The 27,753-nt window shown below is 44.1% G+C and overlaps 1 protein-coding gene across 1 annotated transcript in view; it reads right to left on the minus strand.

Moving 5' to 3' along the window:
• EGFR (epidermal growth factor receptor) overlaps positions 1–27,753 on the minus strand; it is a 203,766-nt gene extending 176,013 nt beyond the window's left edge. The window contains exon 1 of the mRNA XM_064366663.1: positions 27,408–27,753. Coding sequence (XP_064222733.1) covers positions 27,408–27,495 — 88 coding nt within the window. The 5' untranslated portion in view covers positions 27,496–27,753. The remainder of the gene's footprint in view (positions 1–27,407) is intronic.

Raw genomic sequence — 27,753 nt, forward strand, 5'->3', positions numbered from 1 at the left:
CAATCTAAGGCCTACATTTTGTGATTTTTCTGTTACTTATCTAAACAAGGCACATTGTTTTTTAATATCACTGGACACACCAAGAGTAAGAGCTGTATTATTAATTAGAGGTGGACACATTTGCGAAACAGCAAGTGCCCTGCTTTCCCCTGCTGTGGTTTGGATGTCCTTTCCAAAACTCATGTGGAAATCAGACTGCCGTTGTGACAGCATTGGGAGATGGGGCTCTGAAGCGGTGATCTGAATTTAAATAAACTCAAATCTATTTAAATTTGAGCAATTGTGGGTTGTGGCAACGTGAGACAGGGCTCTGTATTGCAGGACTTTCCAAAATCTTGAATATGAAATGTCCACGAGAAGCGTAGTGCAGATTCCTAGCTTTCCAAGCACAGGAGAAGCTTGACCTCAGACTGCTGTTTTTTTTTTTCCCAAGAACATCTAATAACACTAACATGTGTCTAAAGAACAGAGCCGAGGAACACAGGCTTAGGACGTACCAGGCCAAGTGCTGCCTTTTATAATGACTCCCAGTGACTCTTCCGCAGTGCGCTCTCTGAAGTGTAAGGAATCATGCCTCACTTCATTATTTTGGAAGTAGGTTTATGCCTACATAGTATCCCTTTGTTGAGAGCAGAATGTCAGAAAGAGACTCAATTCGCATTTACCTAGATGCTTATTCTTTTCAAACTACTAATGCCAATCCTTCAGAGACACGCGGCCTCAAAAGTAAAAAGATCAAGGCCCAAGAGCCAAGGGCTGGAAGTGGAGAATACCAGGAGTACTTTCAAGTTCTAAAAGAGCATGCGGCAGGTTTCTGAGAACCTCCCAAACACATCGCCCAGAGTACTGTCTGGAGCGCAGCTGGCCAAGAGCAATGTGATATGAGATGCAAACATAACGTCACATTTTCCAGTAGCCACGCTAATAAGAAAGAGAAGAAATTAATTTCCTGCTTTACTTAACTGAATATATCCCAAATATTTTCATTTTGACGTGCAATTAATTTAAAAATTATCAATGGGATTTTTTTTATGTTTTCCTTATCCTAAGTCTTCACAATCCAGTGTGTATTTTAGACTCACAACACATCTTAGTTTGGACTAACCACATTCGAAACACCCAACTGCCAACAACTGTGGCCCTTCTACCCTATTAGAAGGCCATGTTCTAGAAATCACATCAATAAGAATAGCAGCAGCAATAAAATAGTGTTTACTGAGTACTTCTTAGACGCCAGGCACTTTTTACACATTACCTTCCCGAAGCCTCAACAGCTTTAGGTGCCATCATGTTGACACTTGACAGGGGAGGAAACTGAGGCACAAAGAGGTTAAGGTGTCTCCACTCAATCATACAGCCACATAAGTGATGAAGCTGACTCTGAGGTCCCAGTAATCCACCGTGAGTATAGTCTACAAGCCTCCCTTCAGGCCACTTCTGTTAGAGATGGAAGAAACCTTAGCCATCATGAAATCTAACCCATTCTTTTTACAAGTGAGAAAACTGGGGTCTTTTATTAAGAACCGAAACCTATCCTAGATACTCAAGTGAAGTTCAATCAATTATTTAGCTGGATGTAGTCAAATCAAACTTGATTAAAATATACGTAATTTATTTTAAAATTCTCATTTTGTTTCTCTAAAATTTATTAATTTATACAGAGAGGAACTCTTGCATTACAGGCATACAGAGACAGCAATAACTCATAATATATGATGAACAAACTTGGTTAAATCTTAATGAATGAAGTCAAACATGTGAAAATGTCAATTTCATTATTTAAAACTAGTAGTTAAGCTGGGGTCTCCAACTCCATAACTTATTTATTCTCTTGAGTTGCTCAACTGAAGGTGATGCAGATTTTGTGCAGTCAAAGCTTAAGCAGTTTTGGAAGCTCTGTTAAAGAAAGCTGGACTCGGGATCATGCCAGCTGGATGGCTTGTCTGCATGCCTTGCTAGATGGCCAGAATGTCTGCATCGGGACGTTCACGGAGCCAAGAGAATCACAGGGCCACGTAAATAACAAGGCCATGAACACAGCCTTCTTTCTCATACAATCGTGGAACCTCTGTGGACCTTGTGAAATAAGAGAGTTGGATTAAGATCCCATCTAGTTCTGAAAGAATTCATTCACTCAACATTTATTGTGTCCCTGTTGTATGCATAAGTGACTGAAGTTCAAGAAATTATTGTGTTTTAAGACACAAACGAATTATGGGGGAAAAGGTGTTACTGGACTCAAGCTCACAACCAGATTTGCTTTTCAAATTAGACTTCAATTCCAACAAGACACTTGGTCACCTGCCCTGCTCAAATGCCAAGGGGACACCCCACAGGTGTGAAGCTCTGTCCCAGGACTCTGGAAACTTGCTCAAAGCACCACAAAAGCATGGCGACTTCTCAGCCCTCTGGGGATCCGGGCAGCTGGTGAGTCAGGTGCCCACAGTGACCTCTGCCTGTCAGAAGGCTTCCTTTTCACTTCTTTTTCTAGGTCGTTAGGTGTAGTAATCTAAAACCTTGGCACAAACAACATTATTTCAAAGTCCCATAAAGCAGAAACAGGCATACATTTACTGTTCACTTGTGTAATTCAAACTATTAAACACACTTTCACCCTTGGGCAGGCTGCTACCAAAAGAATAGTTCAGAATGGAGCAGCTGCCTTCTCTCCATGACAAAGCTGGGCTAGAGCAAGCTGGTTTCTCTTCTGGCTCTGCAGGATTAGTGTGGAGAAGGATTTCTTTACCTAATGGAGCCCTTCCGTTGCCAAGACAGGAAAAAGTAAGAAGGAAAAAGCAAAGCACGTGTTTTATGTTAAATTTACGTTGTTTCTATATCAGTGAAGGGGCCAGTTTCTAATGCCAGGGCCCCACTGATTCCTTTCTGAGCAAGTGTATGGGTGGGTGCATATAACTAAGGAGTCTTCATGTGGCTCTTGTTTTCACTTGGTAGGTTTTCAGGTTGAACGAGCTGGGGCAGGTAAGGTTGGAATGCTGGCCCAAGTGCAACTGGTCACGAATGCCAAGCTGCCTGCTGGCTGTTGCACTTCTGGGCACTTAGAAAATCCAGGCAAAGGATCATTAACTGCAAAGCAAGAGAGATGAAGAACAGGACCACATTCTTATGCAATATTAAAGAAGAGAGATAAGTTGGCTTGGCTTAACCTTGGATTTCTCAACCTTAGGACTATTAACATTCTGGGCTGGGGATTCCACTTTGTGGTAGGGGCTCTCCTTTGCATTAAAGAATGTTAGCCTGGGCGTGGTGGCTCACACCTGTAATCCTGGCATATTAGGAGGCCAAGGGTGGGGGTGGATCTCTTGAGGCCAGGAGTTCGAGACCAGCCTGGCCAGCATGGTCAAAACCCCATCTCTACTAAAAATAGAAAAATTAGCTCAGTGTGGTGTTGCCCACCTGTAATCCCAGCTACTACCCAGGAGGCTGAGGCTTGAGAACTGCTTGAACCTGGGAAGCAGAGGTTGCAGTGAGCCGAGATGCACTGCACTCCAGCCTGGATGACAGAGTGAGACTCTGTCTCAAAAAAAAAAAAATGTTTACCACCATCCCTGACCTCTACTCACTAGATGCCCCAATGTGACAACCAAAAGCTTCTCCAAACGTTGCCAGATGTCTTCTGGGGTGAGGTGAGGACAGGACTGTCTCCGTTAAGAGCTACTGGTTTACACCTTCACATTCCCCAAATCTATTAACTTGATTCACAACTCAGCTTCTAGGCCATATTTCAGGTACTAACGTTGAATCTACGGCCACACCACCCTGAAGGCGCCCAATCTCGTCAAGTACTAACATTGAGAGCAGTGCCTTGTATGTAGCAGACAGTCATTAAACAGCAGTTTGAAGGATAGATATCTGATCTGAAAGAGGTGGAAGACGAATACTCGTAGAGGGCTGAGCTTTATATTTTCAAGGGATGCCAATTTATAATATGACACATCTAGATGTGAGATTCTATCATAAACACAACAAAAGGAAACTCACAGATAGCTTCTACCTCCTCATGAAGTCACCTACAGTGCTAATGTCCATTTCCAGAGGTAAACTGAGAAAGAATCATTTGTTAAACTTATACATGCAAAGTCAAGACAATACTCATCTCCAGATCACGTGGGACAGCAAAGTTTGACCTGTTATCATTATTTTATTCAGAGATTTCTTTTGATTCCCCTATATGTTATGTCTTCCGGTTGGATAATTCAAAAAAGCACCTGGTTGGTGAATTCCTATTTTTGAGCTTTATAAGGACCTTGCGCACATATGTAGAGTGACCTGCATTAACCCCCTCTGCAGAGGAGACTCTTGCCCACATCCATGCCACACAAAACTGTAAGTGGAAAACGGGAAATCTTGCAACCATGTACCAAGTGCAAAAAAGCATAGGATACATAAGACATGAGTCACAGAAACAAATGGACATAGCTTTCCTGGTCCTTGAAATTCCATTTTATTTCCTTAAGTAGCTCCTCATTTAGCACCTACGGTCCTGCCAGCCTTGTGCCAGCTCTGAGAAGCTTCAATCAGACAGCAGGGATGTGACTTCTACCTCTTGCTGTTACTGGATAACCACCAGTGATTTGATCTTTATAACACATCTGTGGAGCAAACTCACTCTCCATGGTGTTTCTTGAGGTTACCAGTGAATAGCTGTTTCCAAGGTAAATGAAAGTCAAACTTATATTTCTTTGATGTAATCTTTAATGGTTGTCATGGTTATAACTTTTTATCAGGCACTTAAAATCACTTTATCATATTTCATGCAAAAATAATCGTTTCTTTTAATTACTAGGGGAACTCAGAAGATCATATATTACTCTGACCTGCCTGTCAATTTATACTAACTTGAATTTAAAATATACATATAGAGAAAGAAATCTATGTCTCTGAGTTTTTTGGTGCTGGTGAAGGCTGTGGAAAATTCCTAGATCCTTCTGTATGAAGAGGTTTAACTGTGCTTACATGAAGTTAAGGTACACTTTTCCTTAACAATGATTCAAGTTTTAATCCAACTTCTATTTCCTTAAAAGTACTTTTAAGCTAATGTACTTTAAAGATGAATTACCTGAAAAGTAAAATAAGTAAGAAAAGACTTGTCACGCCCACCTGCTTTCAGGTAAGGCCTATTCACTCCTTTGGATGTAACTGTTTTTCTAGGTGTTACAATTCAAATGTAAAAAAGACCAATGAGAAAATTTTTGAATTGCGATCATTATAATCTAATCATTCACTAGTTTAAATCATGTCTTTTCTTGTTTGTTTTTAAATACATTGATGCTTGTTAGCAAATAAAGATGTGTTAGGACTTCAGATGTCTATTTGAATGCAAATGTGCCTACGTATTCGTGGCACGTGATCAGTGTATTTCTCCGGCGTCCACTCCATACATGGTATGATGCGCATGCGCTAGATGAATAGTGCCTTGGGCTCCGTCCACGGTTTTATGTAGAACTTCTTCTTCTTCTTTTTCCTTTTTTTTATTTTTATTTTTTTAAGATGGAGTCTTGCTCTATTGCCCAGGCTAGAGTGCAATGGTGTGATCATGGCTTACTGCAACCTCCGTCTCAGCCTCCAGAGTAGCTGGGATTACAGGCATGTGCCACCACATCCAGCTAATTTTTGTATTTTTTTTTAGTAGAGGTGGGGTTTTGCCATGTTGGCCAGGCTGGTCTCAAACTCCTAACCTCAGGTGATCCACCCACCTCAGCCTCCCAAAGTGCTGGGATTACAGGTGTGAGCCACCGTGCCTGGACTTTATGTAGAACTTCTATCCATCATCACAGACTCTGACAGCATCTGTGTACTGTCGTCACACTTACGTACAGGAGACACACAGATTGAATTTGCAGAGTCCTCTACTGCTGTGATCCAGAGTGATTTTTCTTTTTCTTTTTTTTTTTGAGACGGAGTCTTGCTCTGTCTCCAGGCTGGAGTGCAGTGGCGCAATCTCGGCTCACTGCAACCTCCACCTCCTGGGTTCAGGCAATTCTCTTGCCTCAGTCTCCCGAGTAGCTGGGACCACAGGCACGTGCCACCATGCCCGGCTATTTTTTGTATTTTTAGTAGAGACGGGGTTTCACCCTGTTGGCCAGGATGGTCTCGATCTCTTGACCTCGTGACCCGCCTGCCTCGGTCTCCCAAAGTGCTGGGATTACAGGCGTGAGCCACCGTGCCTGGCCCAGAGTGATATTTTTAACTGATGGAAAGATTATGACGTTGTCAGGGTTTCTGTCACTGAGTGAAGAGATTTCCACACAGGACTGCATATACTATTTCTTGCATAGCTAATTTTATTCTTAAATGAATTACAAACATCTTCTGATGTAGATGCAGTAGGCTTTACCTGATAATTGTTGAAATGCAGAGTGGAATTCTAAATGTTTCAGTGACCTCTTACCTAGTTAATTGAGTAAAGTATACACAAGGTTAAAATTTTCTTGTGCTTCTATAAACAAGATCAGATAAACATCCAGTGCCTATTTAATGTTAACCTGAGATTTTCTGGGAAAGAAGCATGCTGTCACAAAAACAGTAGTTCAAAAAACATTTTTATAAGTAGACACTGAGAAATAAAAGCAAGGAAAGTCTTTCTCCAGTTATTTTATAACCTAACAATAAAATGGAGAGTAAAGAGATAAGCACTTTAAAATACCACTTTGTAATATTTACAGCCAGCTCTGAAAAAATACAGCAATGAGTAAAATAAATTGCCTAAGTCTAACCTGTCCATTTTATATTAACCAAAGCTTCTTGCTGATGGAAAGAATTTTCCAGTTATATCAGAGGACTACAATCATGCAGACCTTCCAACCTCACTTCCTCCTATTAATTATCCCTGGATTCTACTTGACTTTAACTGAAGGTCTCAGGATTTATATTGCTTTGGAAAAATGTAGGATATGAATACTGTTAATTCTGGAGAAAGTTTGTAGGCAATATAGCTACAGAGGCATAATCCACTTTTCCTGTTTTTCTTGAGACTGCGGGTGAGGAATCCTTCTTGTGACCTCAGCAGAGCCCACTTACAAGCCTGATGCGGAAGACTCAGGGCTCCCTGCAGCAAAACTTTTCAACAAGCAACTTTCCTTGTTGGAACAAGACTCAGTGCATACAGTGCTGATCCTAATTCACAGCAAAGCGCAACTGCTTTCACGCTAGGACACATGCCGGGAATTCTGAATTTCTGCTTCACCATCAGTGTACAGTAAAAGAACAGTCAGTGGAGGGAACAGTAAGAGAACTCTGACTATCAGTGTATAGCTAGAGAGCTATCCTGTGTCCGTGTTTAATTCACTGTTTTAACAAAGAGAAAGGTATCCGCATAGAAGAAACGCAAAGAGGACCCCACTTCTCTCCCCAGCGCTCTCTCATTTCCAACAGCCGAGAAGCCATTCCTGGTGTGCTTCCCTGTCTGGGATCACAGTTCAGTTCACAAACTGCTTTCTTTGCAGCCACTGCGGCGGCCCAGGAGAATGTGGAAAGAAATGGGATGTACACAATATATTTCTTAATTACTGATATACTCAAGTATCCACAGACCTTCTCTTCTCACACCCTTTATAAATGAGCCTCACCCTAATCACAAACCCACAAGTGACTTCCTGGTCTCTGAACGCCTCCAGCCACGGAGGAGCTCTCCTTCACCCAAGCACATTCCTCTTTGGATTTGGGAGCTGACATGCTCTGTGCCTCCTTGTGCCTTTACCAGCTTTTCTCATCACAAACCCTCTTCTCCCAGCCAGCCTTGAGTGGCAGATATGGGCGGTAACGGTCCTGGTCTTCCTCTGGGTGTCCTCAGGGGCTCAGCTCTCCTGCAGGCTTCCACCATTCTGGTGATCTCTGCACTCCTCCACCTCCAGGTTCGAGGCCCCTCTTAACAGCACCACAGGACAGAGCTTAGAATCCTTAGTTTATCTTTGCTCCCCAAATGTCAACCAAGCATTGAAGGAGCAGGCCATAGAAAGCCTTACCGATGCCCTTAGTAAAACACGTTGAGCAAGGCAACCAACCGATTTTGCTCTTCTGAGCTCCCACCATATCCAGGGCCTACATTCCCTTAGAGTGATGGATCTCAAATTTCACAACGCGTGAGCCCTTTTCACAGAAAAGTCATTTCCATGGGTCCCAATGTGAGTAGCATTAACTGTGAAACTAAGATTCCATGTTGTACAAATTGCATTCACAGACTTCTACCTCTGGCCATTACTAACTGGTACCAGGTATACCCTCCTCTGCCACTGTAAACAAGCAGAAAACTGAGCAAAATATTGGAGGCAAGCGTTTTCAGGCAAGGGACAACAGGCAGTGCAGAACCGGAGCAGCTTCCAGCTGGGGAACACGGGGTAAACACACGAATACATATAAACAGCAGCTTTTCTTTTGTCCTCTTAATTTCCTTAAGATGCACGTGACTATTTAAAGTAATAATATTGTAAGGTGACGTTTTCCTCTCTCTCTCTCACCCCACCCCCCACACAGGGATTTATTGTTCTAGTGAAATCTATACATAAGTTCAAAAGAATTTAGATTCTCCTCAATGTGAATATACAAACATTTAAAAATCTTATAAAATTCTCAGTCTTTTTCAGATGGGTACATTTATCACTCCCAGTTTGAGAAAATGACTTTAGAGCAGTTTCATAACTGTTCCAACCCTACCTATTAACTCGAGGGCAGGGACCACATGCATGTATGCATCCCGCAAGCACAAAGTAGGTGCTCAATGAAACAAGGGAGCCTCTGGTGAGACAAGCTTCATCCAGCAGCAGTCACCATGCGTGGCTTCTCATCAGTCCACATCTGCTCTCTTTGGAAGGCTGCACTGTTGTGGGGGCCACGTGCTCCAGGCAGGGTGGAACTCCTCCAAGGTTTCCTCCACACATCATTAGCACACTACCACCTCGCTGGTTTCCTTGGAATCAAGTTAGCAGCCTTCAAACTGGGGTGAGTGTGTCTCTGTGGGTTCACAAGGACTCGGCACGAAGTATGGGCACCACGGATCAATTTCCAGGTTTCCACCTCCCATTTGTACTACTTCTAAAAACTGACCCACCTGAATGTACCGTGGCTTCATCCTCCCCTTCACTATGTCCATTCTGTGGCTTTTCAAAATCAAGGTTTTGAAAATTCTGCCATCTGCAATCGTGTTTCAGGACTCCAGTATACGGACAGCCTGGAGTACACAGCAACTAACTGGGAGCTGGAACACCAGGAGTGCAGAAGCGCCCAACTAACTGGAAACACTGGGGTGCAATCGCGGCGCGCCTGAGTACTCCTCTTCTCAGCCCCATAGCAACATACCCATCTTAGTTAGAATCAGCATTCAGAACTGAGATAGATTTCCTGATAATTTTTTGTGTTTTTGAGACGGAGTCTCACTCTGTCGCCCAGGCTGGAGTGCAACGGCACGCTCTCAGCTTACCGCAACCTCCACCTCCTGGGTTCAAGCAATTCTCCTGCCTCAGCCTCCCAAGTAGCTGGGATTACAAGTGTGCCCCACCATGTCTCGCTAATTTTTGTATTTTTAAGTAGAGACTGGGTTTCACCATGTTGGTCAGGCTGGTCTCAAACCCCTGACCTCGTGATCCACCCGCCTCAGCCTCCCAAAGTTCTGGGATTACAGGCGTGAGCCACCACGCCCGGCTTCCTAATTTTTTAATCAGAAAAAAAAGAAGTCAGAATCTATTATCTGGGAGAAAGTAAATCTGAGCTGACTAATTGCTTTGACAATGAAGGTCAGCTTTACCAAACAATTGAAATTGCATTTCTTCAACTATTAGGCTTTTATAGTAACCAATTTTTGATGGCAACTTAGAAATGTGAAGAGACCATACAGATTTTCAATGCGAATCTGGTCTTCTGGAAGCACAGAAGTGTGAGGCTTGCTGCCTATGGCATCGCTCCATGAAGAGCTCACTGAGGGGAATGAGGCTATCCTCACACAAGTACTCAAATGAGACTCTGCGTGTGGAAGGCTCTGAGGAAGCCCTGAAGTGTGCTGCAAAGCTAGATTACACTTAATCATATAACACACATTTTAGCAAACCCATTCTGGCTTCTTGTGACTGCCTCTTCAGTTCTTAAGTTCTCGCAAACCACATTAGGTGAATTCTTGCTTGAGGGAATGGGGTGGATAGAATGGGGATCTGGATTACAGGCTCCTTAGGGGCAGAGGCTGCATCTTCTGTCCATGTAACTGTGTACGCAGCAGCTTTTCGGCGTGCATTCTGCAGAAGACATTTGACACATGCCTATTGAGTTGAACTGAGGTAAAAATCGAAGATGAAACATGCAGATAAGATTCCACCAAGTTATGCCAATCTATTAAAGTAAACTGTCCCTGCTGGTACAGCAAACATCATTTATGGTTGCATAATACAATCGGTGTAAGGATCAGGGCTCAGAATGCTCGCTGAGCTGGGAGCTCCCACAAACAAGAGTACCTGTATTTGCTCTGTGAATTGGGAGCTTTCCTTCACCATGGGGTTGACTTTCTCTTCCCGTTCCCTACGTTGCTCTGAATATGGTCTACAGAAGCCTGACGCTGGGAGGGACCAGACAAGGAAGGGAGCCGTAGTTATCCCCAAATGGCCCCGTTCTTCTGCAGTTTCTGCAGTTGGTTGATGCCTGTGAAGAGAGGAGGCTTTCCTTTGAGGTTTTATATGTGTAATGGAGCAGGAGTATGTTACTTTGTTGCTATGCTATTTCAAACCCTCTTTTTATATAATTAGTAATTAAGAGTAAACTGCAGTCACAGTCAGAGGAGCGCCACTTTAAATTTAAGAGATCTTTTAGCCAATTCTATCAAAAGAAAAAATAGATGCATTGCCTTGACTTTAAGTCCAATACCTCCTTTGAGAAGCTGAATTTTCTAATAAAATCCTAGCCTCCTCTGTAGGTTTTCTATCTTCTCTACCAAATGGCTGGGACCATATATATTTTTAAGATTTTTATAATGGTATTATATACACATAGAGAAGTGTACAAAAGTGTGCAGCTCCCTGAATTTTTCAAGTAATGAATAAATCTGAGCACAGAGCCCCTGAAACGGGCCACATGGCCTCATCAGCTTTCCAAAGACCCTCATTTAGGACACCTACCCCGGAAATAAAGAAGGCAGAACAGACCAAATATGGGAAAATAAATATAGCACAGATAGAGTGGTACACACACTCACACACACACTTGACCACTGGTGATCTGAACAGAATATAAACTTAGCTCATGTAAGTTAATCCAGAAACTATCAGGAAGTATCTGGTTTGTTCAACGAATCAATGGATCTCCCCACCTCTGTTTATCTACCTCAGCTCTCTCTCCCTTCTCCCGTTTCTCCTCATGCCTTCATGGCCTCTAAAACTTAAAGACCAAAATCATTTCACTTAAAAAAATTAACTTCCAAATAAGATTGTGAAAGGCTATGAGTTCTATAACACCGTATCACTAGGTATTTAAAATACTGGGCTTTTGGCTTAGCCTAATATTAGATAATGATGTCAAACTTAGATAATGATATCAAAATAAATATATGAAACTTTGCTACTAAGATGTTACCACTGGAGGAGGTTGGGGGAGGGGTACATAGGACCTCCCAGTAGATTTTTGCAACTTCCTGTGAATGTGTAATTCTTTAAAAATAAAAACAAGAAAAAACTTGCTATCACAGCAAACCACTATTTGTATTTATATAAGGTAGTCAGCATTCTGTTTTGTTTTTAGTATAATTTCTTCTTCTTCGTTTTTTTTTTTTGAGACAGTCTTGCTCTGTTGCCCAGGCTGGAGTGCAGTGGCACAATCTCCGCTCACTGCAACCTCTGCTTCCTGGGTTCAAGCGATTCTTGTGGCTCAGCCTCCCTAGTAGCTGCTATTACAGGCACCTGCCACCATGAGTGGCTAGGTTTTGGTTTTCGTTGTTTTTTTTTTAATTTTTTTTAGTGGAGACGGGTTTTGCTATGCTGGCCAGGCTGGTCTTGAACTCCTGACCTCAAGTGATCCACCCACCTCAGCCTCCCAAAGTGCTGGCATTACAGGCATGAGCCACCACGCCCATCCATTTTTAGTATGATTTCTAAGTAATACAACTATAAAAAATTCATCCTGTCTGTTAAATTTTTAACAAAATGAAAAAAATAAAATCAAAATATTAAGTTCAAATAAATAAAATGTGTTTTGAAAGTGAATAACAATGCTTAAAAACATTACCTAGGGAATGTACAATAGTTAACTTTCTTCTTTCTTCCTTCCTAACCAAACATTTTCCCTGTTCCTAACATCTATAAAAAAGCTTATCATAAAGTGAATATTTAAAAAGAATGAAAGGTGTTGCCTCCCAAGGCGGATGTGTTAGGCTCGATGGCTACTTCCCTTCATAGCTTCCAGGTTGCCAAGCAGAACAGGCACTCGCAATGTGTCACATGCCACTGCTGTGCTGTACAATCTCTAGGATCTCGTGGAAGGGGAACACGGGACAAAGGCTAGACCACCCTTCATCCCACTTGCAAATAAAATATCTAAAAAATCCTCTCACTGTTTAAAGCAACTAGGCCACTAGCGATGTCCATAAGATGAATTATCAACTTTGAACCATTAGCTTTTCCATTTTTGGTGTTTCTTGTAGCAAAGCAATTTATTTTTACTCACAGATTTAAAACCACTTTAAAAATAACTTTTATATGCTGCTGGTAGAAAACAGCAAGTCTCCAGCATGGATTAATTTATGATCAGTCTATTAACTTGCAAATTAGAGAACAATGATAAATAATCAGATAAAGAGGAAGGACAGATAGTTGGCACATTTTTTATAGTTCCATATAACACATGCAGGCCTTATTACCCATGAGGCAAAGAGACGGGAGACCTAAGGAATTTCTGAAGATGGACTCCAGATGAAACCTACAGGCCCTGGGTGTGGGCGTGGACTGGCTCAACACCGGTCACCAGTGAACCAAGCAATTCTTCAAGTAGCTCAATCAATTCCAGATCAAGTAATAATGGGCACTTGGCCAAAATGGTGAAAACCTGTCTCTACAAAACATACAAAAATTAGCCGTGCTTGGTGGCAGGCACTGTAGTCCCACTACTTGGGTGGAGCTGAGACAGGAAAATCACTTGAACCCAGGAGGTGGAGGTTGCAGTGAGCTGAGATCACGCCACTGCACTCCAGCCTGGGGAGCAAAGTGAGACGCTGTCTCAAAACAAAACAGACAAAATGGATGTGGGGAATACAAATCCATTCTTTCTCACTTGAGGAAGTCAAAATGTTGCTAAAAGGGCCAAGGGCTCCAGGCAGGCCATGTTTGCCTTCCTCCTCGCAAGATGGTCCAGGCATCTGGGGAACTGTGAGGGGCTACAGCTGGACCCTTGGAAAGTGGGCATGGCCATCACTGCCACGTCTGCTTTAGTGACGATGGAGGAGAAAGTGGAGCAAGAGAAAAAACAAGGAATGGCCCGTTCACAGTTGTCATTGTAAAAGTCCTAAGGTAAAAAGAGCACAGGCAGAAAGCAGCAGCGTTTCTGAAATGAAATGAAGAGGATTTTCAAAACCGGCCCAGGACTATACAGGAAACAAGCAACACTCCTGAGGGAAAGTGAGACACACCAGGGAAGGAAAGTGAGACCCACCAGGGACGTGATCTGAGAGTCCCGCCATGGAGGCAAAGGATGGTCACCAAAGAGGCCAGCCAAGCGGAGCCTTTCTCCTCTCTGGCTCTTGGCGACTCCTAGGATCCCGGCCACCGGAAACGTGTCTGGGGCAGAGTCATGTAGCCATGGAGAACACAGGCTTTCTGGTGAGGGTCCAGGCCGGCCTCCCCTAGTCAGAGGGCTGTCCTGCACACACGCTCCAGCCTCTACACCAGCCTGTCACTCAATCCCTCCGCGACCCTGTGAGATAAGCACCAGGCCTACCCTCATTCTACAGATGAGGAAACTGACACCCACAGGCATTGCTCAGCATAGCCAGCAATCCCTGCAGCCCCTACAAGGGGCCCTGAGTGCAAGGCCAGGACATGCAGCAGAGTCTGCCCTGTGCATATCACAGCTCCTCCCTGTGCTTCACGGGGAGTTAAGAGGCTAGTCACTTTAATTAAAAACAAACAAACAAACAAAACCACCACAAGGCAGGTCTTAAGATATTTTTGGTACATTTGCTTCTTGTATTCATATGTTAGTCCCATGTCTACGTTTTGCTTTTTCTACTTACAAAGAATTTACCATCAAAATAGAGTAAATAGAAAGTTGCTGCTTTTTCTAGAACAAAAAGTTCACGTATTTCATGTTAGAGATTAGTCCTAGAATCACTGACCTATTGCATTGTTTAGCCTGATATAAAAATTTTCAGATAGAATCATAGATATGACAATTTTGACATACTTAGAACCAGTGGAAGTTTTCCAGCATTGGAGACTTTAAGAGAATTCTGACTCTAAGGGCTCTGAACGCTTGGCACTGGTGGCTTATTTTGACTTTCACCATGGTGAATCCCCTTTACCCACAAAGGTAGTAAATTCCTTGCTGAAAAAGTGCCCTGAGTATCCCTTTTCCTTCTCTGAGTCAATACACTCCTGAACATTTTCTCCTTTTTTAATAAATGACATATATATTCTACCTTACGGACAGAAAAAAAATACAAAGGGACACCAATTTGTTAGGAGAATCAACTCTATGCCATCCAGGATGCGTACATGACCGACAAATGAGCAGAAATATCTGCTGCAAAATAATAATAATAACAGGAAGCATGAGAGCGAGAACCAGGCAAAGACAGAATCCTCAGCTTAACCAGCCAGTGCAGCGAGCGGTCCCTGATTTGGGAGGCAGATGTGTCACACTGTGAGCACATCCTGGTCACCTGTGTCCTCAATCAGTTACCCAGGACGCTGGTACCGACCTGACTCTTACCAGGCTGCCACTCGCCACACACGCAGAGGCCCAGGAAAAGTGTGTGCTGATGCCGTTCTACATAGAGAGTGAAACTTCACTGGAGCAAACACTTTTTGAAATAAAATGCATCTTCAGACATCATTTTTCCCTTGAGGTCCATTTAGCGTCCATGCTGCTATGTTCAGCTGCTTCCGCAGACAGAGATGGGCTGCGTGATTGACTCATTCTCTGTCTGCTTTCAAGGATGATACTACCAAGTTGGTATGTTTGATGTCTACATTTCAAAGTCACTGAGTATTAATTATTTGTTATCTGTTACTTTTGAGACTTCTCTTAAACTTAGCCGGGGACTTTTTGGCTTGGTTGAACATCTTGTGAATGGGTCCTAGGGCAATTGTGAGATCAGTACTGTTGTTATCATATTACGGGGTACCTCTAGGTTCTCTCAACCAAAAATCAACCTTGAAAACAGTGTTCGGAAGTCAGCAAGCCTGTAAAATCTTCTACTAGGTGACCAACGTGCATTCAGCATGGCTGTGCTCACCACAGTCCCTCTCACCTGTGACCGCCACCTCGTGCTACCTCGATGAAAGAACACAAGCCTGGGAGGAAAAAGACTGCCTAACACCTTCCCAATATGAAGTCAGAGGAATGCTAGTATTTTCCTTCTCCAAAATGGGAAGAAAAACACAAAATCCCGAAGAATATACTATTGGCAACTCTCCTCGCCTTAGCCCCCAATTCCCATTGGCTCCATTCATGACTACTTATTTCCCTGGCTATCGTTTGAATGTCTTGTTTTTGCAACTGAGCAACATTATGAATATTTAGTAGCTATTGCCCAGCAAATCTAAAAGCCTCGCATTCCCAGCCAAGACTTGAAGAACTGTGTCACGCCATGAAGAAAGATGGACTCAGATAACCACCCAAGTCTTCTGCCCATCTGGGACTCTTCTCATTCAACTGTCTCTCCCCGACACCAGGCACGCCCCTACTCCGCATCCAAACAGGAATCTAGAAGGTGGAAAGTGAAGAGAAAAAGCAGGCAGCTTGTCCAACTGATTCTTCATGTTGTCCCATTTCGCCAACTCGCTGGGCTTTCTGTTCTGCTTGCCTAGGCAGATTTTTGTTGACTGAAGGTAAAATAATGAAGCTTTTGCCCAAGTAACCTTTGCAAGACTTGGAGGTTCAGTGACTAAAGCCACCCTGAAATCAATACACTAACTGTTTATTGGAAGGGTTTACTTATTCAACAAGAGATACGTCATCTCAGGCCTGAAAAATTGACAAATAAGTCATCTCAGGCCCGAAACATCGATGTGTTTTCCTGGCAATACTCTCTAGACCTGCGGTACCTAGATAACAACTGGAGATCCATTGCTGAGCTGGAGTGCAGGACTTTTTCCTCTCCACTTTATAATCATGAAATAGAAAGCTGCTTTTGGGAAATTTCTGCCAGAGTACTGAAAAGTTTCCACTATGTTAGAAATAAACAATAACAAAATAGTTCCTTCCTTTCTCGTGGAGGAAAATGAACAGCGCATTTTGAAATTTCTTCTGGGAGAGGCGCATCATGGTCACTGAGAGATCTACTCACTGCTGTATTCTACATTCCATTCTTTCAACCCAGAAAGTGCCGCCAAGTGAATAATTTGATGTGCGTAACCATCTCTTCTTAAAAGCGAATGCTTGCAAGTAAATCCCAGCCAGAACGGCTTATTACAAATGGTATGATGTAGAAAAGGAACACTCCTGGAGGGCCACGCTGTTTCTTAAGTTAGTTTCTTTTTGTAAAAGCTGTTTCACACCCTAATAAGGTTAAGTGTATGCCTTCATTTAAATCGTAGAAATGAGTCTTACAGATCTATGTGAGGGAATCGCTATGTTTTGCCATAGGCATTGCTAACTGACCCAACTGCTAAGTCAAGTGGCCTTCTCCTTTCATTTTTTTCTGCAAGTATTTATAGGTCTGGAAAATTTACAGAAATTTATGACACAGCGTTGAAAAGTCGTACTTCTCATTTCTAAAGTAAATATTTTCAAGGCTCACAAATTCATTGCCGTGTGTCTTATGGAATAGGCAGTTATAACACATACAGAAGAGTCTTGAGTCTAAAAAATACTTCATAACAAAAGGAAAACTGGGAAAGGAATCAAAATGGAGCAGAAATATACAGAAATACACAGAAATATACAGAAATACACAGAAATATACAGAAATAATTGGGAGGGGCATTAAGCATTAGTAATAGAAGTATAACAAATTTTGAGGAATTCTTTTCCCTTTGATTCACAAATAAAACTAAAAATGATAGGGGCATCAATAGCTAAAAAACCCAATGATGCTGCACAGCAGAAAGGCACCCAGCACCCAGCGTTCGGCAGCCTGGTGACTACGAACAACTGCAGAATCGCTCTAAGCCTGGGTCCCTCACCTCTCAGTGTGGAAAGCTATCCCAATCCTGTGGGCTTGTGAGAGGCTCAGAGAGAAGGACGTCAAGGCATTGTGTAAACTATGAAGTGCTGTACAAATGTGAGGTGTTGTTATTATGACATCAGTGTTTTAGCATCTAAATTATAGGGACAGCACACTTATTACCAGCATGTTTAAATACATATCTTGCATATATTTAGATATGTTTTTAATTTCACAAATGTTTTCAGCTGGAAACAATCTGAAGATTGTCTAGTTTAGCTATTTTATGGAAGGTGAAACTGAGAGGGGAGACTCTGACCTGTTTTCTCTCCTGTTTATAATAACAAATTAAAGAAAAAAATATGGTAAGCCATGTACTAAGAAAGATTCCCTTAACAACACCACTTTTCAGGGAACAATACACGTGTATGTAGACTTGTATAACCACAAATACTGAGCGTGTTTGGTAGTTTTGAACTTTCAAAAATTATATAGTATATTTTCAGTCATCTGACAAAGGTTTTCATCTGCAGTTCTTTGTAAGGTTTCATTTCCAGTCATTTGTCAATATTTTTCTTTCTCTGTGAAAGCTAATTTATAACAGCTTGCAAAAAAGAAGCAGAGAGAAAGAGAAAGAAGGAAAGGAAGAAGAAACCAGAGTAAAGAAAGGAAACAGGGCAATACACTATTCTCACTCATAAATGTCACCAGCTATAAAAAAATCAAGAAGTATCTGTAAGGATAAGGTTTCTGATTCTCTGTTAACATTATAGCAAATTGAAGCCAAGAAAAATTTCTCTAATTCTCTAATGCATTCTATTTAAAAGCCCCTCAAAATCAGTACCTTACAAACCAACAGGTGATACAATAATTCTCTGATGACCACTTTTTTTTTTTTTTTCAGAGAAGTCTTGCTCTGTTGTCCAGGCTGGAGTGCAGTGGTGTGATCTCAGCTCACTGCAACCTCCGCCTTCTAGGTTCAAGTGATTCTTCTGCCTCAGCCTCCCAAGCAGCTGAGACTACAGGCATGTGCCACCACACCCAGCTAATTTTTTTTTTTTTTTTGTATTTTTAGTAGAGGTGGGGTTTCACCATGTTGGCCAGGCAGTTCTCGAACTCCTGACCTTGTGATCCTTCTGTCTAGGTCTCTGAAAATTCTGGGATTACAGGCATGAGCCACTGCATCCGGCTGACCGCCTTTTGTTTATCTGTCATACATTTGGACTTAATTAAAAGTGGATGACATTGGGGTTCTGGGTTTTTTGTTACCTATAAACAGATAATTGTTTAACTTTCTAATAATGTGTTAAAATAGACTTTATTTTAAAAATCTAGTTGGAGTCATTAGATCTTGCAAGTTAGCACTAGAGCAAACCTCAAACAGTTTGTCTAATTTATCTTGTTAAGCACAATTCGAAGCATATACAACAGCTTACAGTGTATGAGAATGAATTAAGAGATAATTTTGTAAGTGAAGAGAAACCATTGTAATAATATCTCCTGAAAGCTTTCAGGTACTCAATGTTTGCTGGTAAATAAACAAATCTAGGTTTTTGACATTAAAAAAAATTTTTTTGAAAACCTTTCTAAAATTTGGTATACCATGATCAGAAAACCTCAGGACATCTTTGACTGTCCTTAAGGACCTGCAGAAATTCACCAAGTAGTTTATTTTTATTCCAGGCACTAAAATAATGCATATTTTGAGTATCAGCAGAGACACTCAAACATGCACAGTTTTTCACATACAAATGTCAGTTTGCCTTATCAGCGAGACTACGTGCAATGCATCAATTTTATCCAAAACCTGGAGTAAAAGAAATACATTTTAGCAAAGGGTCATAATGACATCATAAGTAAGACAATAGGACTGCTAAAACAATCATGACGTCATCCACTGTGTGCAGGCCTGCAAGTCCATAGTGGTAAAATCGTCAGATATCACATTTCTGCTTATAAAACAAAATCCTTCATGAAGGCTTTTAAAACAGCTGCAAAGCAAGCAGTGATCCTTACTTCCATATATATATATGTATACACACACACACACATATTCCATATATATTTATAAATTATGTTTTTTTATGTATATATATATATATTTGTTTTACATAAAGACATGAATACACAAGGTAACACCAGCAGCTGTATTCTATCCTTTGTTGGTTACAAATGTACATATTCGTTTCCAAATGATCTCTGCAAATAAAGAGGTAACATTGTACTACTTTCAACAGAGAATCAGAAAATAGATGTTTCTTCTAAATCACAAGTACCAATGGCTTAATTAGTTTAAGGAACATTTTTCCGAATTGTGTAATTTCACATGTATTTGTCATGTCTAGAACTGTGCAAACTTTTGTTTCATTTCTCTCTGATTTCTGTGGGAAGAGTTAGAGGATATGAAGTAGTCATTTTGCTTATTCATAACACATTTTAGGGAAAATCGTGCTGCTGGGGAGAAAGTTAAAGCTCTCAACTGTAATCTAGACCCTTGTCCAATTTTTCACATCTGGTTACTACTTTAAAAAAGGATCATTTTAGTTTTTAAATGTGGAATGGTTTGCACTTTACCTTTGACATTGCAAGTTTCTTCATGGTCATTTAGGAAAATAAAGCAGGAAATTCTAATGCCTTGGCATCTACTTTAATAAGATGTTCGCATTTACAAAAATAACAAGAAACTGAGGGTTTGCGGAAGGAACACAGGGCCTACAAGTATATCCTCATTCCTGTCCCTTTGCCTGAAGGCACAGCTAAGCATTATCTTTCTGAGAAACTGCCCCCTATCGCAGAGGTAGAATTAGTCAGTCCCTTCTGGGCTCCCACTGAAATCCCAAATCACATCTGTTATAAAACATTGCATTATAGGGAGTGATCATGTATATCTCTCTCTCCACCCTTCCAAAAAGCAAGTCCCTGGAGGACACGTGCAGTTATTTCATTCCCTTGGTGTACCTAGATGTGTCTGGAGTTTATCAGCAGTTCTCAAACTGTGGCGTGCATCAGTCAGAATCTCCCTGAGGACTTGTGTGTACAGACCGGGGCCTGCCCCCTAGTATCTTACTCAGAGGCCAGAGAGGGATCTGAGAGTGTGCATCTCCAACTGGTTCCCAGGTGCTGCTGCTGTGCTGAGCCCAGTGAGAGCCACTGCAGGAAACTCTTTTTTTTTTTTGGCGGTTAAAGACAGGTTTTCTTTAGTTAAAACCTGAGAGGCTCTTCTGGCTAGCATGTATCTAGTTGGGGAGGAATTTGGAATGTTTCTGGTTGGAGATGTTATTTGTGGTTCATGGTTGTGCTGACCTTAGCCATTAGGCTGATGCCCTTTGGATTTAGGCAGTTTTTTATTAAGGTGAACTTTAGAATGAGAGGCTTATCCAAGATGGCCACACTCCTGCTCTGTCAAGCCAGACCCTATAGTTATAAAAAGGAGGAGGGACAGCGTGTTCTTTCTGGCTACTTCCTCACTGCAGGAAACTTTTAATGGACTAACTTATGAAATAAAATGTGACTCTGGAACCGGTTTACTAATGGAATACTCAACTGCTGCTGGATCTCAAAGGGGCTCATGAGATGAGTGAGAAATGGGGGTCTGAGAGCAAGGACAAGATATCTTCTGTTACAAGCTACATACAACACATAATCCGCTCCCCAGAATTGCCCAGAGGGCTTTAAGAAATGTGTGTGCGCAAGGCTCCATTCCCCAGAAGTACTGATTGCCCTGGTTTGGGGCACAGTAAGGTACCCTCTTTTTCGAAAGCCCCTCAGCTGGTTACGAGGCATGGTCAAGGTTCAAAAGTTACTGCTTTGAGAAAAAAACCATCTCCTACTTTTTTTGGTTCAGCCACTAATGTGCAAAACCAAGTAATATGATGCTGTCTTAAACAGGAAACAAGAGATCCCCATTCTGAGGACTGGCAGCAATATACACATATGATTAACGATGCACTTACAAATACAATATTCTATATTATCAGTTGCTGATAACTGCAACTAATCAGCTGCCGACTACAGCAGCCTCACCTGGAGAGAAGCTAGTATCCAGAAGCCCTGGTGTGGCTCAATTTTGATGCTGAAGGTGGGTGTGAGACAGGTGGAGCCAGGTGACTGTGAGGGAAAAAGATGTCATGTGACCTAAGACAAGTGACTACCATGTAAATATCTGAGCAAATGACAACGCTAGCCACATTGCTCTCCTGGGCTCTGGACCGCGTATTCTCTGCCTCCTAAACTTCTCTATCTGAGCTCTTCAAGCTCAACACATCTAAAAGCTGAATATTCATATTGGACTATCCTACCCTTCCCCTCCCGGCCCTTCCCTTCCCTGCAGTCCCGTTGACTTCCCAGCCTTTGCGATTGCATTCTGCATCCATCGAGGCTTCCAAGTGAGAAGCCTGGGTGTCACTCTGGGGTTCTCTCTTTCTTATGCTGCTACATATACTTAACCAGTTCTGCCTCCTGATCAGCCCCGGAGTCCCCGGTCCTGAATCTTCCTGCTCCTGCTTCATCCACTGTCTTTGGCAATAGTCAGGAACCTTCCTATTTCCACTGCCGCCCCTGCAGTCCATCCCTCAAACCTCTGTGGCAGGCGTCTTTCTAAAACACCAAGCTCAGCACATCAGTTCACAATCACTTCTCTTTCACACGGGACAAAATCAAAAGCCACAGTGAGGATGGAGCTCCCTGTGAACTGTAGGGAGCTTCACCGTTTATTCCTTCTCTTCCTGCCATTTGAATTACTAGCACTCTCAAGAACTTTGCTCCTATTGGCACTGCTTGGGTAATGCCCTTCACATCCTCTTCTCTGGGGGAATAACCATATAACCAAATAGCTCAAATGAGTAATCCCTTCCATTTGTGGCTACACCTTCGCTCCTCTCCATGTAGAATTAAAGGCAAAAACTGAACTCAAAAGTCATCCTTTGTCCTGGGAAGATTTTTGTCATTGCTTCTGTGACGTTGTTCCACACTTATCATCTCCAGCTTCCTCTTCCCCCAGTTGACTTCCAGACAACTTAAGGACAAGTGCCAAGTCTAATTTATTCTTAAATCTCAACATGTGGATGGAACAGTGCAAATCACTCATCATGGCTCAAACATAAAGAAAAAATGCAAATAAGAGCCTGTGTTGTAATAGGTACCAATACTTGCCCTTCTACTCAAAGGGCAAACAATCGGGGTTGACTTACGTAATTATTTAAACTAAGTCAGGGTCATGTGTGCTGCCCTGCTAGTAATGGTACAATTGCAGGTGTACTTGAGGCTGTCTGCAAGCCGATCTCATCAAGTGCCTCGTCCCCTACATTATAACTCGAATCTTTTGTTAACGAGAAGTTCCAGATATATTCAGAAAGGATGCTTGGACTCTGGGTTTCTCCCTGAGAACCCACCAGAACAAGATAAAACTTGGATCAGAGAGAGAAATTCCACTCCCCTGTGCTAGTGTCTCCATACTGCTTGCTAAAGCAAGCTGCTGAAACTGGTAGGAGTAGAATTTATTCTAAGCATATGTAATTCACAGATGCTCAGTCCACAGGGCTAGTCATCTGATCCTGCACTTCAGGGCCGTCAGGGATTGAGTCAAATCCAGCACTTACTTTCCAGGGGCTCAGTAAACACGCCCCCAATATTCCTGGCCTGAACTACCCCTCCTGCTCCCAGCTGGCTCAGGGAACTCTCTAGACAAATGGATTGAGTGTATCTATCTAAATGTGTAGCAAGGAAGCTTTACCAGATGACTCTGAAAAAGTGAAAATTGCAGGCAAACTAGTTATTTGAATATGTTCCAATGCCTGGATTCTTGCCCAAGTTCAAACTAGCCAGCTTGTGCCTATGGGCCCAACGGAGGACAATCTAGAGATGTTGTCCAAAGAGCTAACTGCTGGAATTTTCTCAGAAAATTCAGCCCTGTAGGAGAAAATGTAAAAGAAGGAATGAGAAAACACTATGACATTTAATGGGGACGGCCTACAGGAACAAGCTAAGATTTACACTCGATTTTCTATGGGTTAGTGGTTCAAGAATAAACCAATAATAATTAAACTGAGACTAAAAATGTTTCTTACCATAATTTCAGATGGCCATAGGTGACAAAAGAAAACAAAAGGGAATGGATCTGAGGAACAGAATCTGGTTTTAAAAATTATATTTACAGGGAAGCAACATGTGGGTGAACCATATTCTAAAACTTTGAAATTCTGTCAAAACATACCCGTCAGTCAAATCTAATGTTAAATAAGCTCATAGAGTACTTACAAAGTCAAAATTGAACACACATACACAGACACAAACACACACACAGATACACACACACAGACACACACACACAGACACACACATCACTTTCACAGCAAGTCACATGGCGAAGACCACACTGTGCTGCAGGTGCGTTCTGCAACAGGCTATATGTCCTCAACATTGTGACCCATCCTTAATCCGGGGTAACAGTCTGAGGTTACCTTCCCTTCAGTGCCCATAATCATCAATTGCCTTTAAGTTTAGAGTTGGTTTGTCACTCTCGTCAAAAAAGTTTCAGATGCTAGCTGCTAGTCTTGGAGCTTAGATCAAAGTAAAAACAAAGAATATTTTCTTTTCAAACAGAGAGGAATCCTTCATCTTTACTGAGACGTCTAAAAACATTTCAGAACATGTTAGTGCTGTCACGTGAACCAAGTATAATTATGCAGCACAATGGACTTTTGGCAATCGGTGTCTTTGAACCAGAAGAAGTTTTGGAAAAATTATGAATTATGAAACTAACTATGTGAAGCCAGAAATTACTGTTAAAAGCCAGTTGGAGATCTTAGCCAGTTTCTTGTAGTCTGTGCTATGCCATTGTCGGTCTAACACACAGACCACTGGTCAGCTTTCCAGATTTGAAAAGCAATCTGGAAGCAAGAGCAGAAACCCTTAAAACTCAACCCCCTTCACCCTTTAACCCAGAAAATGTAGCATATTCTCTGCACTCAGTAAATATTCACTGAATTCAGAAACAACAGGTCAGAAGCCTGAAGGGTCAAAGTGACTTGTCCACCCTCACCCTGAGCTGGAGTGAGAAGAAAGGTCCCAGTTGACAGGCCCGGCTTGGGCTTTCTAGATCTGACCTCCTTCAAAGAGGGAGGGTGGTAGATCCCACTCTGGATTCCATTAATATCCCCACTTCGGATATGATTAACATTCACACTTTGCATTCTCTTTAAGACAGCTCGGACCTACTGAATGGGAATGTCTCCAGAAGTGGGGCTGGGCAGGCTTATTTCCACAAAGCTCCCTCAGTAGGGAATTCTGATTCCCCCTTGGAGTACTTCCCAGGGTCCCTTCAGGGCAGCACCTTTACCACTTCATCCTATAAGAGTCAGGGGTTTGCTCAGCATCCCTCAAGCAGGTTCCACTCCACGCTCACTGACCTAGGGACTGAGCAGCCTCCATGGAAAGTGACCAGACAGAGGGCCAAAGAACTCGGCAGGAACGCAGATTGCTGGACAGCCTATGCTTGTTCAAGCTTCAGACAGGGGCGCATCTTCATACGCCAGCATTCTGGGCCCTTTCCCCTTGCTAGCTCTGACATTAAACATTTGCACACACCTGACCTGGATCTCCTGAAACCAGAACTCAGGCATGGCAGTGGCGTCTGGAAGTTGAGAGACGCATCTGGAGTCAGAAGACCTGCATGTGAATTTCACATCTGCCTCCTACCAGCTGCGAGAAAGTCACTTTAATCCTTTGTATCTCAGTTTCCCCATAGGAGGGGAGTGCACGCCTCTTATGCTTAATGTGAGGACTGAAAGGACGCATGAAACAGTGTGTGGCAGTCATTTGCTCTAAGAGCAGCAAGCCCAGAAGTTAGCATGTCCCGGAACCAAACAAAGTGCACCTTGAACAAAACCGACTGAACTTGATAGACACAGGCCTTCAACAAACTTCTGCTGAAAGAGCTCATCTCCTATTTTAATAATTGCCCCGAACATTCAGTCTTTTATTTTACCGTAATAAAATAGCGTCTGTTCACCTACTCTCTGTTGTCTTCAGGAGCATTCTGTTCTGAGTGAATATGGGACAAACAGGCAAATTAAGTGGTATTTATATTTTTCTCAGGAACAAATCTCCAGCCACTAATAGTGGTGTTCAAGCGAGTAACATCAAAGAACAAGAACACCACTGGGGGAGGAAAGTGATGCTCTGGAGGTGCTCTACGTGTTTAATTTAAAATAAAGAGAAGAGTCTCTGCTCTTCCGCAGAGGCAGGGCTGGCACCTGACTAACAGGGCCGAACAGGCTCAGCAGAGGAGGAAGCTTTCCACAGTTCGTTCAGTGAGAAGAGAAATCCTTTATTATTGGAATCACACCCTACCTTTTCCCTCTTTCCTATATTTGGCAAGATTGTTAAAACTCCAGATGTCCTCAAAGAGCTCTTTGCATTGGCAAGTAATCTCTCCGGAGACTTTAACAATCCTTCTTCCGTCCAGTGATCCCCAAACCTGGCTGTCCAACAGATCACATGAAGAGCATTAAAAAAAATCCCATGTCCAGGTCTTGCCCCGTGTCAATTAAATCAGAATGTCTGGGAGTGGGAGCCAGACACTGGTTTCTGTTTTGGTTTTAAAAAATCCCAGGTAATTCTAAACTGCAGCAAGTTCTGGGAACCACTGTTCTATGCCTTGTCCCTCCCCCAACGACCGCGCTGGGCACCAAACCCCAACGCCTCATGCCAGTGACATCAACAGCAAGTACGGGCCTGGCTCCTGGAACCCGCGCAGCTCAAGGCTGGAATTGTGCAATTAAACCTGAGGCATGTTTCCCATGTCAAATGGGTTTATGGGGGTAGTCACGAAGCCAGACTTGCTCATGTTCTGTCTGGAGACTTGGCACACGTGAACCAAGGACATCAATCCGGTGTGTGTGTGTGTGTGTGTGTGTGTGTGTGTGTGTGTGTATGACAGGTTTAATATTTTGGTTGGCCCAATGTCAAATTCTTCAAACAGCAAAGAGAAACATCCAAGAAGGAAACTCCCCGGGTTTTGAGAAGGAAAGTTTGCTGTGAGCCCCAGTTTGGAACACCGTGGTGTGGCCAGGACGGGCTCTGCTCCCGGAGCTTACGCGCAAGAGTCCTGCGGTCCCCCCTGGAGTGGCCGGACAGCCGCGTCCCGTTCCACCGTGAAGCCCAGGTGCGACAGAAGGGCTGCAGGCGTGGAAGACCCGGACATCCCCGCGAGATGGTCAGCGAACTAGAGCCCGGGGCTTTCGGGGGGGGGCGCCCAGGAGGGAGGTCGGGTCCCCAGCGGGGCACACCTGGACCGGCCGGACTAGGGCGCGCTGGGTGGGGCGAGCGGCCGGCCGGGGTCTGCGCCCAAGGGGCGGGTCGGACCCCACCTGCCTTTTGCCAAGGAGGAAACTAACCGCCGCCAGCACCACCCCTTCCCGGGAGCCGCAGGTGGTGGTGGACGAGTTCTTGGCTGCGACTCCACTCCCGGGAACGAGGCTCGCGGGGACCAGGAGAGGCGCCGGGGCCAGGCTGACCCACGCCGGCTTCAGCGTGAGACTCACGCGGAGGGCGAAGGCGGGGAGGTCAGCTCAGGAAGCCGCCTGTCCCGCGGGGTCCGAGGGGAGGCTACATTCTCGGGGTCCTTCCTCAGCTTCCCTAAACCGCGCGGCCCCTGCGGGTGGGCAGCGCTGGCCCCTCGGGTGCGCGTTCCGACCCCGCCGCGCCCTGGGAGGACAACGCGGGGCGCCATGCGGGACCCCGGCCCCCGGCGCCCACCGGCCCACGGAAGCCGATCCCGCGCAGCGAGGCGGGAAAGTGAGGGAGAAAAGTTGGGAGCAGTCCGGGCCGCAGGAGGTGCCGGCGGCCGTTCTCCGCCCCGCCCGCAGCCCCGTGCCCTCCCCGTCTCCTCCTCCGCCTGCCGCGGACTCTCCCGGCCCAGAGACGAAACGTCCCGTTCCTCCCGCGGTCCCAGCCGGCAGCGCAGCTGATCTCAAGGAAACAGGAAAGGACGGGCGGGAGCGCGGGCACCGAGCCGGTGCGCCGGTGCGCGGCTGGGCTGGCTGAGGGGTCTGGGGCGCGCTCCGGGGGCGGCGCGGGAGCCGGCGGGACACGCCCTTACCTTTCTTTTCCTCCAGAGCCAGACTCGCTGGGCAGAGCGCAGCCAGCAGAGCCAGGAGCGCGGCCCCGGCCGTCCCGGAGGGTCGCATCGCTGCTCCCCGAAGACCTCGCTCCGGCGCTCCCGGATCAGTCCTGGACGGGGTCTGGCGACCGTGCGCAGTGGCTGTGGCGGCGGCAAGGCGGGGACTCGGGCGGACGCCGCCGAGGTGGCCTGTCGTCCCGGCTGGGCGGCGGCGGTTCCCGGGGCTCGCTCGGGACTCCAGCCGCCTTGGCCGCGGCGGGCGCTCACACTGTGCGGGGGGCGGAGGCTGCTGCGGCCGCGCGGCGCGGGGGCTGCCCGGACGTCT

This window comes from Aotus nancymaae, unplaced genomic scaffold, assembly GCF_030222135.1.
Source record: "Aotus nancymaae isolate 86718 unplaced genomic scaffold, 86718_ANA_hifiasm-v0.15.2.pri h1tg000065l, whole genome shotgun sequence".
Taxonomy (NCBI): Eukaryota; Metazoa; Chordata; class Mammalia; order Primates; family Aotidae; genus Aotus; species Aotus nancymaae.